The 11,496-nt window shown below is 39.6% G+C and overlaps 2 protein-coding genes across 2 annotated transcripts in view; one reads left to right on the top strand and one right to left on the bottom strand.

The window, feature by feature from the left end:
* Window positions 1–2,400: 2,400 nt before the first annotated feature.
* Window positions 2,401–11,496, top strand: part of PIKFYVE (phosphoinositide kinase, FYVE-type zinc finger containing) — a 222,236-nt gene continuing 213,140 nt past the window's right edge. The window contains exon 1 of the mRNA XM_064373096.1: window positions 2,401–2,447. The gene's annotated coding sequence lies outside the window, so the exon portion shown is untranslated. The remainder of the gene's footprint in view (window positions 2,448–11,496) is intronic.
* CRYGD (crystallin gamma D) lies at window positions 4,710–7,684 on the bottom strand. The gene is made up of 3 exons (XM_012445888.2): window positions 7,634–7,684; window positions 7,291–7,533; window positions 4,710–5,048 (listed from the first exon to the last, which is right to left on the bottom strand). The coding sequence occupies exons 1-3, from the start codon at window positions 7,640–7,642 to the stop codon at window positions 4,776–4,778; spliced, it is 525 nt and encodes a 174-aa protein (XP_012301311.2). The 5' UTR covers window positions 7,643–7,684; the 3' UTR covers window positions 4,710–4,775.

Below are 11,496 nucleotides of genomic sequence, written 5' to 3'. Positions count from 1 at the left end.
CAAAACCAGAGTAGTCTCTAAGCACTTACATAGTGACTCCTCCTTTCTAAAATTCTAGCAATGAGAGTACAAATAAGACAGAATAAAAGATAGGAAAAGAACTAATGTAAGTGAAGATACTGTAGGACAGCCTTATATGTAGTATACTAACTCATACATATGTACATCGCATGAGGTTATATAAATATATATAACTGTGTGTGTGTGCACGTGTGTGTTCAGAGAGAAAACAGCTTTGGATTATTCAATATTTTTTTTTTTTTTTTTTAATTAAAAATGCTATTTTTTTTTTTTTAAAGAGAAAGAGAGAGAGAATAGAAAGGAAGAAAAAGGAAGAGAAAGAGAGAGAGAGAATGGGGAGGAGGGAGAAGGAAAAGAAAGAGGGAGAGAGAATGGGAGTATTGCTTTCTTGCCCAGGCTAGAATGCAATTTAGTAATGGGTATTGAAAACCTCTTGTATACTGATAATTATACTTAATGATGTAGTCAGGAAGGAATAAGGGAAGAAGATAACAAACAAACAGCCAACCAATATTTCATTTAAACCTATGAAATGCTATGCGATTACTGAGGAGTGATTTACTTCCAATTATATAGTCACTTTTGGAATAGGTGTGAGGTGGTAATGTATGTTTTGTGTATTTGAAGTGGAGAGTTCTATAAACGTTTATTAAGTTTACTTGTTCCGGGTCTGAGTTCAAGTTCTGAATATCCTTGTTAATTTTCTATCTCATTGATCTATAGAATCGTTAGCTCTTCTTGTTACATTGATCCTTTTGCCATTATGTAATATCCTTCTTTGCCTCTTTTGATCTTTGTTGCTTTAAAGTCTACTTTATCAGAGGCGAGAATTGCATCTCCTGCTTTTTGTTTATTAGTTTATTTTTACTCTCTGGTTGGTAAATCTTCCTCCTTCTCTCTGAGTCTTTGTGTATTGTTGCATGTAAGATGGGCCCGGATGCAGCATACCGATGGGTTTTGGCTTTTTATCCAATTAAAATATATATAAGTTTAATACCGGCGTTTGATGCTAGCTGGCTGTTTTGCCCATTAGTTGATGTAAATTTTTTATTGTATTAAAGTTCTTTGCTTTTTGATATATTTTTGGAAAGGCTGATATTGGTTGTTCCTTTATATGTAAAGTGCTTCTTTCAGAAGCTCTTGTAAAGCAGGCCTGGTGGTGGTGAAATCTCTAAGTACTTGTTTGTTCGCAAAAGATTTAATTTTTCCTTCGCTCATAAAGCTTAGTTTGGCTGGATAGGAAATTCTGGGTTGAAAGTTCTTTTCTTTAAGGATGTTAAATATTGGTCCCCACTCTTTTCTGGCTTGTAGGGTTTCTGCTGAGAGATCTGCTGTAAGTCTGATAGGTTTCCCTTTATGGGTAACCTGACCTTTCTCTCTGGCTGCCCTTAGTATTTTCTCCTTCATTTCAACCCTAATAAATCTGGCGATTATGTGCCTTGGGGTTGGTCTTCTTGAAGAATATCTTTGTGGTGTTCTCTGTATTACCTGGAGTTGAATATTACCCTGCCTTGCCAGGTTGGGAAAATTTTCCTGAATGATATCCTGAAGAGTATTTTCCAACTTGGATTCATTCTCTTCATCACATTCAGGTACACCTATCAAACGTAGATTAGGTCTTTTCACATAGTCCCATATTTCCTGGAGACTTTGCTCGTTCCTTTTCATCCTTTTTTCTGCATTCTTGTCTTCTCGTTTCATTTCACTGAGCTGGTCCTCGACTTCTGATATCCTTCCTTCTGCTTGATCAATTCGACTGTTTAAACTTGTGCATGCTTCGCGAAGTTCTCGTGTTGTGTTTTTCAGCTCCATCAATTCACTTATATTCTTCTCTAAATTGTCCATTCTCGTTAACAGTTCGTCAAACCTTTTTTCAAGGTTCTTAGTTTCTTTGCATTGGGTTAGAACAAGTTCTTTTAATTCACAGAAGTTTCTTATCACCCACGTTTTGAAACCTGCTTCTGTTATTGGAACACACGTGTAATCTATTAAGCCTTGTTCCGTTACTGATGAGGAATTGCAATCCCCTGTAGAGGGAGAGGCATTCTGATTTTGAGTATTCTCTGCCTTTTTACGCTGGTTTCTTCCCTTCATTATATATTTGTCCGTCTGTCGTCTTTATAATTACCGACTTTCTAACTGGGTCTCTGACGTCCAACTTGTTGATTCCCTGCACCGAAATCTGAGCAATCCACTGAGCCGGCCAAAACAGCAGTGTTAAGATTGATGGTGCTTTTCTGCCCGGGAATCTCCGGACTCTGCACCAAGAACTGGCGTGCTAGGGCACCAGCAAAACCGCCACGCCGGCCACAAGAGTCACCCTGGCGACCCGTGGAGCTCCTCCACTGGGAATCTCCTGGTCCGTGAGCAACTAATATTCGTCTGAAAGTGTGGCGTCCTCTCGTTCTCTGCGCTTTCACTGGGAGGTACGTGCCCGAGCTGCTAATCATCAGCCATCTTGGATCTCTCTCCCTCTGGATTATTCAATATTTTAAATTCAATTCCTGGTTGGTTGTTTGCAACGACCTCATGGTAAGAATCTATGAACTAATGTTGTCATTACTTTGACAAGATTTCATAATAGATTTTATAATAGAAAACCAGCAGTTTCTGAGCTGTCATTCTAAGTTCTGATTCCACCTTCGTTACTGAGTGTGACATTAAAGTTAGACCTTAGTTTACAGTACATAAAATGAGTTATCTAGATTAGATGATCTACGGATTTAAAATATGTTAGGCCGGGCACGGTGACTCACGCCTGTAATCCCAGCACTTTGGGAGGGTGAGGCAGGCAGATCACCTGAGGTCTGGAGATCAAAACCATCCTGGCCAACAATGTGAAACCCCGTCTCTAGTAAAAATACAAAAATTAGCTTGGCATGGTGGCGCGTGCCTGTAATCCCAGCTACTTGGGAGGCTTAGGCAGCAGAATCGCTTGAACTGGGGAGTTGGAGGTCATGGTGAGCCAAGATCATGCCACTGTACTCCAGCCTGGCAACAGAGCAAGACTCTGTCTCAAAAAGTAAATAAATATATAAATAAAATAAAATGTGTTAACCATCTTATCTTAAGACTACAATGTTCTATAATGGCCCCTCTTTCTGCCTCTCTCTTTCCCCTCCCTCCCTTTCTTTCTCTCTCCTCCCCCCCTTTTTTTTTCAACTTTTATTTTAGGCTCAGGGGTACACGTGCATGTTTGTTATGTAGGTAAACTTGTGTCACTGGGGTTGGTTGTACAGATTATTTTGTCATCTGGGTACTAAGCCTAGTGCCCAATTGTTACTTCTTCTGGTTCTCTCCCTCCTCCCATCCTCCACCCTCAAAGAGGTCCAGTGTCTGTTGTTCCCTTCTTTGTGTCCATGTGTTCGCATCATTTAGCTCCTGTCTTTTCTTTCTCTCTCTCTCTTTTTTTTTTTTAGTTAGAAATGTCTCTAAATAAAATTCTATACAGTTACCTAAGGAAAATTCACATATACTCTACATTAGCTAGAAATGTGTGTTGAACTGCAGATAACAGAACACCCAGATACAGCAGCTTAAACAAAATGTGGTTTATTTGACTGCTTTTACAAGGAGTCTGAAGGTAAAAGGTTGTTAGCATGGTCCAGAGGCTCAGCCACACCATGGCCGACATCTCTGAAATTCTCCCGGCCTTTCTAACATACTCTGTTATTTCTTGAGTGTAAGAAATTAAAGGGAACTGTGGCACCAGGGGCATCTGCTCCCTTTCATTAGAAAGGCAAAAATTTGGCTGGGCACAGTGACTCACGCCTGTAATCCCAGCACTTTGGGAGGCCCAGGCAGGTGGATTACCTGAGATCAAGAGTTTGAGACCAGCCTGCCCAACATGGTGAAATCCCATCTCCACTAAACATACGAAAATTAGCCAGGCGTGGTGGTAATCCCAGCTACTTAGGAGGCTGAGGCAGGAGAATCGCTTGAACACAGGAGGTGGAGCTTGCAGTGAGTCGAGATCTTGCCACTGCATTTCAGTCTGGACCACAAGAGTGAAACTCAGTCTCAAAAAAAAAAAAAAAGTTTTTCCAGAATCATCTCTTCTCCCTCGCTATCAACATTTTTCCACTTACAATTTGATGACCAGAAGAAGGTCACATGGCCATCTCTGCAGTAAAGGAGTCGGACAGAGATTTGCGAACTCAACTTTTGCATACAATTGTAGAGAATTCAAAAATTGATGCACATTATGGTACCCAGCTTCAGAATCCCTAATTGAAAAAGTGGGTCACACTATCTGAACCTACATTTTCAGGTCCTCCCTCCTCAGAGAAAAACTGAAATCTAAACAGATTTCTGATGATCTGGTTTGAAGCAGCAAGCTGTTTAAAGGCCAGAGAATCAAATGAGATAATGTATTACGAAATTTTGGCAAACTGTTAAGTTCTGCTTAATATGAAGACATCTGACCGGGTGCAGTGGCTCACGCCTGTAATCCCAGCACTTTGGGAGGCCAAGGTGAGCGGATCACCTGAAGTCAGGAGTTCAAGACCAGCCTGACCAACATGGTGAAACCCCGTCTTTAAATAATAATAGTAATAATAATAATAATATGAAGACGTCTCTCTGTTGTGAGAATTGCCTTTGTTATCTATGTATTACACATCTTGGTTGCCATCTGCCTCGTGTGTAAATAAGATAGAATAGGGCAAAATAAAGACACCAGCAATCGGTGCCAGGAACACACAGAAAATATTTTATTAGTTTCCAGATTGAGAAACGACGAAGGAGTACATATTTCAATAGAAATCTATGACTCTCCTCAGAGAGCCCACTCTGGCATTCACGGAGCCCCAGTCCTGGTGCCGCCTGTAGTCCCCTGGCCTCAGCAGGTACTGCCGTCCTCGGTAGTTGGGCAGCTCGTAGAGGACCCAGGAGCCCTCCAGCACGTTAAGGGAGTGGATTTCATTGAAGTGGAAGCGGTCCTGAAGAGAGGTGCAGTCCTCAGTGAACTCTATCGTCTGGCCTCTGTAGTCCTCCCTCTCATAGAGTCTTATCCTGTGAGAGCCAGCCTGGCAGACCCAGAAATGAAAAGAGGAGAAAAGCAACCATGAAATGATTCCAGTGCATTGTCAGGCAGTTCAGCTTGGTGAGGACCCGCTCAAAGCCATTTCGAAATACATGGTAAAATTTAATTAATTCTGAATATTTATAAACTCCTCATTACTGAAGGCAGAGATTCAGTACCTTTTCAAGATTATAAAGTGTTATAAAGAAATTGAGAAAGAAATAGCCTTAATATATTCTGCTATTTCTCAGGATGAGCTGACTCCTATGCTTAGTATCCTGTACCACACACAAACCCAAATCTGTAACAGCTTATTACTATTGTATGCCATTTTGAAGAGGTGTTTTAATATTAAAATAAACATTAAATTATAAAAAATTAAATTACGTATTTTAATATACATAATGATATCTAATATATATTTAATTAGATACTATATTTAAAATACATTATAAAATGTATAAAATTATATTTTAAAAAAGAAAAAAGAAAATGAAAAAATTGTTTTATTTAAAAATAATTATATTTATTTTAAAAATTATATTAAAATTATATTTTATAAGTACAAATTAAAATCGTATTTATTCAAAAATGATTATATTTTATTTAAAAATTACTTAAAATTTAAATAAAATATATTTAAAATATAGGTATTTTATATTTATAAAATACATAAATATAAGGGCTGTCACAGTGGCTCATGCCTGTAGTCATAGCACTTTGGGAAGCCGAGGCAGGTGGATTACTTGAGGTAAGGAGTTTGAACCAGCTTGACCACTATGGCGAAACCTCCTCTATACTAAAAATTCAAAAATTAGCCAGGCGTTGGGGTCAGGCGCGGTAGCTCACGCGTGTAATCCTAGCACTTTGGGAGGCCGAGGTGGGTGATCACGAGGTCAGGAGATCGAGACCATTCTGGCTAACATGGTGAAACCCTGTCTCTACTAAAAATACAAAAAATTAGCTGGGCATGGTGGTGCGTGCCTGTAGTCCCAGCTTCCTGGGAGGCTGAGGCAGGAGAATTGCTTGAACCTGGGAGGCGAAGGCTGCAGTGAGTCGAGATCGTGCCACTGCACTCCAGCCTGGGCGACAGGGCGAGATTTCGTCTCAAAAAAAAAAAAGAAAAGAAAAGAAAAAGAAAAAATTAGCCAGTCATGGTGGCATGCGCCTGTCCCAGCTACTCGGACGAGAATCGCGTGGACCCTGGACGTAGAGGTTGCAGTGAGCCAACATCATGCCACTGCACTCCAACCTGGGGGACAGAGAGAGACATCGTCAAAAAAGGTAATAATAAATAATAAATGCAATAAAATAAAAATACGAAAATTAGCTGTGTGTGCTGCTGTGCTCCTGTAACCCCAGCTACACAGGAGACTGAGAGAGGAGAATCCTTTGAACCTGGGAGGCCGAGGTTGCAGTTAGCTGAGATAGCGCCACTGCACTCCAGCCTGGGCGTCAGAGTGAGTGAGACTCTGTCTCAAAAAAAAAAAAAAAAAAAAAAAAACATAAAATAAAAACTATAAATAAATATAATGTAAATAAAATATATTTAAAATATATTAACTATATTTAAAATATAATATAATTTATATTATATAAATATATTAAATGAATAATTATTAAATAAATCTTAAATTATATTCATTAAATATATTAAAATATAATGTATTTTAAATATGATATAAATGAAATATATTAAATATATAAGCCTATTTAAAATATTAAATATTTTAATAAGATAATAAACAACAATTAATTCTAGGTCAATACTTTGTGAATACAATGAGGAAAATTAGGGAAAAAATCAGTAAGTCCAAGGACGAATTTTTCATAACTGTAGTGTTCTAACACACATATGAGATATATGTGGCACATCTGTAAAATGTCTGTGTTGCTCTCCATTGACTGCCGCACCCTCTGGCAGCTCTTCTTCTCTTAAGTAGTAGTGGTTTTTCTACGACTCCATTCTAAATGATTCCAGAATAGGAGTTAAGTCTTATACAACCCCTAAGGCGGGCGACACATTCTTACTCAGTAAGTGTTTGTGGATTAATTGTGATTCATTGGTATCTGGGTAACACTTTGCTTTTGTGGGGCACAAACTCTATTGATTTAATCCAGTATAGTTCATCTTTTATCCACTCTCAGTTATTGTGAATGATCACTACTTCTAATGTTCAGCATTTGCTTGAAACCATCCAGTGAGTGTTCTGAGGGCCTCGGTCCTGACTTGAGGCTGCACTCACGTGGGGGATGAGGCGGCAGGAGCGGACCGAGTCGCTGAGGCCCATCCACTGCTGGTGGTTGGCATAGTCGCCGGGGCGCAGGAAGTACTGGAGGCCCGAGTAGTTGGGCTGCTCATAGAGCATCCAGCAGCCGCTGTCCACGCGCACCGAGTTGCAGCGGCTCAAGTAGGGCTGCAGGTTTGAATGATCGCTGCTGCATTCGTAGTGGCGGCCCTGGAAGCCCCGGTCCTCGTAGAGGGTGATCTGCAAGGCAAGGGGAGGGCTCACAGGCCTGCTCCCGCCCCAGTCTCCGGTCCCCGAGATGCAGGGAGCTCCGGGGTCGCGGGGCGCGGGCTGGGCTCACCTTCCCCATGGCTGGCTAGGCGCGCGGCGAGTCTGAGCGGGTGGGGCGGCGCGCGGCGGGGCTATATAGCGGGAGGGCTGCTGCGTTGGCAAGAACCGCACAAAAGGGGCCCGCGGAGGGGAGCAAGGGCATTTTCGTGTTCTCTTTTTTCTCTTTGCTGTCCTAGTCCACGGGGCTCATTGTGGGTTTTGGTCCTAGTCTCTCTGGAATATTCGGATTGCTATCACTGGCTGATGCTGTTGAAAATGTTTGAAAAAAGATAATTTGGGACACTGTCTATTTCATAATAGAAGTAGAGCTTCAGCTATTTCACATATAGTTCACACTCTTATTTGTATAGGTTGGGGGAAAACAAAAAAGTTTAAGTCGGGGAGCAAAAAAAGCAAAGACTCTTAATAAGGCAAATATAAATTAGTCTGTCAGAACTGCAGCATTACTTGCGTGCCACAATATTGAATACTGTTAGTATTGTTAGTAGGAAGGAAATGGCCTTAACTGAATGTTGAGAATTTCAAGTTAGTCCTTTAAGAGAACGTCATCAAGAAAGGGTTAAGAAATTGGAAAGTTTTATCAAGAGAGTTCACAGAATTTCGATCTTTTATGATAGTAAAACACACAGCAAACATGAATCTTCAATATTGGGTCTGATTTTGTTGCAATCATGCCTGGAAGCAGCTGAGAGTTAGATGTTTTTCTCTTAGCTAATGGTAGTGCTGTGATTCAAAAGAGGGCCTAGTTCTAAGATGCTTAATCTCAGAAAGAACTAAAAAGGGAAATATCTAAGTTTGAGGAAATTAGAAAAAGTAATACATTTGAAACAAAAAGACAGGATCTCTTAGCTTGTTATAAAATAAAACTGAATTCCTAAGAAACTTATTTCTCGTAGGATCTAGAATACACATTTGTTCTCTGAATGAGCGAGAGTACAGGAGGCCTTTGACTCAGAGGAAATTAATTGCATGAACACAAAGGGGAGCTCTGGCTGGAATGATGCAGGGAGAGGAAGGAATAAATATCTAGAAGCTGGACTCTAAGAAGACTTTAGAAAGTACTTATTGGCCTGGAAGAGAACAGTTTGATGGACTGGAAAGATCACTGGAGTGGAAAATGACCTATGTGTCCTGCTTCTTTCACGTTCAAAGAACTGTTCACAGCCCTGTGTCAACCCATGGAAGTACTTTGTCTTGTTTTTGAGTCATATATCTTTGTAAGGGGCACTTATGAATTAAACACCAACTATGTGCAATACATTATTTTAATTCTTATTTTCTGGCTTCTTCTTATTCACTATGTAAATGCACATGTTTGCAAAGTTGCTTGTGTTTACAGAGTAGAAAATAAGAAACTAGAATCTAGGAATACACATTATCATTTTAATTAAAATTTTAAAATAAAAATAACATTAAAATAATTATTATTACATACAAATGGCCAATGGGTATATGTAAAAAATACTCAACATCACTAATTGCCAGGGAAATGCAAGTCAAAATCATAAGGGCATATCATATCACAGTCAAAATGGCTATTATAAAAAAACAAAAAAGAATGAATGCTGGCAAGAATGTGGAAAAAGAAGGATGTTTGTATTCTCTTGGTAGGAACAAAAAGCAGTATACCTGTTATGGAAAACAGTATGGAAGTTCCTAAAAAATAAAAATAGAACCACCATATGATCCAGCAGTCCTACTGCTGGATATACATCCAAAAGAAAGGATTGTCTTCACTTCTATGTTTATTGCAGTACTATTCACAAAAGTCAAGCTATAAAATCAGCTTACATGTCCATGAACAGAAGAATGGATAAAGAAAATGCAAATGTTATATATATATATATAGAGAGAGTATATATGTACATATACACACAAATAATGGAACATTATTTGGCTATAAAAAGAATGCTATCCTGTCATTTGCAGCAACTGACAGCGGTTACTGGTTGGAACCAGAGGTCATTATGTTAAGTGAAATAAGGTAGGCACAGAAAAACAAAATATTGCATGTTCTCATTCATATGTGGGAGCTAAAAATATTGATCTCACGGAGGTAGAGAGTAAAATATGGACCAGGCATGGTGTTCACACCTGTAATCCCAGCAGTTTGGGAGGCTAAGGTCAGGAGTTCAAGAGCAGCCTGGCCAACATGGTGAAACCTGATCTTTACTAAAAATACAAAAAATTAGCTGGGTGTGGTGGTGCGTGCCTGTAATCCCAGCTGCTCAGGAGGCTGAGGCACAAAAATCGTTTGAACCCAGGAAGCCAAGGTTGCAGTGAGCCGAGATCGCGCCACTGCACTGCAGCTTGGGCAACAGTGGGAGAGACACTGTCTCAAAAAAAAAAAAAAAGGAAGAGAGAGAGAGTAAAATAGTGGTTACCAGAGGTTAGGAAGGGTAGTGGGAAATGAAGAGATGAAGAGATATTGATTAATGAATATAAAAATACAGTTTGGTAGGAAAAAAAACAAAAAAAGAAAAAAGGAAGAGAAAATACAGTTCGATAGAAGGAATTCGTTCTAGTATTGGATAGTATAATAGGGAAATTATAATTTATTGTACATTTGAAAACAGCTGGAAGGGAAGAACTGTAATGTTCCCAACAATAAGAAAAGATAAATCTTTGAGGTGATTACCCTGCTTTGATCATTATACATTGTATATGTGTGATGTACACTGTACATTTTGTATACAGGTATCAAAATATCACATGTAGCCCAAAAGTGTGTATAAATATGATATATCAATAAAAATACAAAAAATAAAATAATCATTATTTTGCTGAATTGTTTTTGAGTCCGGGCTTCTGTTGGGGGAGTGTGGATGCAGACACAGTAAAATTTGAGAAAGAACCGGGATGCAGAGAGTCCCGGAGAGCATGGGCAGAGTGGTTCAGGGAAACCTCGAGGAGCATGATGGGGATGTCTGTGTGAACCCCTGCCTCTGCTGACACACAGTTGCAGCTGAAATTTCAGATGCATCTAGAAGACCAAAGCAAGGGACTTTGGGCTTGACTTTTCCATTGACCAGGAAGAGGGAAGACTTTATTTCAGCCTGGGGCTGAAGAAACAGAAAGTGCTATTTCCTATATACTTCATTTATAAAATTTCTCATCCTTAAAAGATTTAATGTGCATCTCAAGCACTTTTAGTAAAAGAAACAGGAAGTTTTGTAGTTCTGGGTTCAAATTTCCCTCCAGAGAAATAGCTATATTTTTGCCTTCAAGATCGTGTTCTTCATTAATACAGCTTTTGCTATAAAACTGTCATCTCTAATTGTGTCACATGATATTTTCATTTTAAATGAGTTACTATTTTTCTTTTTTGAGGTGGAGTCTCGCTCTGTTGCCCTGCTGGAGTGCAGTGGCGTGATCTCGGCTCACTGCAACCTCTGCCTTCCAGGTTCAGGCGATTCTCCTGCCTCAGCCTCCCAAGTAGCTGGGACTATAGGCAGACGCCACCACACCTGGCTAAGTTTTGTATTTTTAGTAGAGATGGGGTTTCACCATGTTGGCTAGGATGGTCTCGATCTCTTGACCTCATGATCTGCCTGCCTTAGCCTCCCAAAGTGCTAGGATTACAGGCGTGAGCCACTGCACCCGGCCAAGCTACTACTTTTCAAGCGCCTTCATCCTTGTCTGCCACCACCATAATTAGCTAACATTAATCTTGATCATTCCCAGAATCCTTCACTAAAGATACATAATTTACCAGTAAAGGCTCAAAACTGACTGTACCAGTGATGGGAAACTGGTTCCCTAACACTTCCCTTTTGAAATTCTAAAGAAGAAAAAGATTATTTTATGATGGATTGCAAGCTGACTGTCATTTTTGTATGAGAGAAAGAAAGAAAATAAGTCATGTACAAAATG

The sequence above is a fragment of the Aotus nancymaae genome, unplaced genomic scaffold (assembly GCF_030222135.1).
Source record: "Aotus nancymaae isolate 86718 unplaced genomic scaffold, 86718_ANA_hifiasm-v0.15.2.pri h1tg000008l, whole genome shotgun sequence".
Taxonomy (NCBI): domain Eukaryota; kingdom Metazoa; phylum Chordata; class Mammalia; order Primates; family Aotidae; genus Aotus; species Aotus nancymaae.
This window is presented reverse-complemented; position numbering and strand designations above follow the sequence as displayed.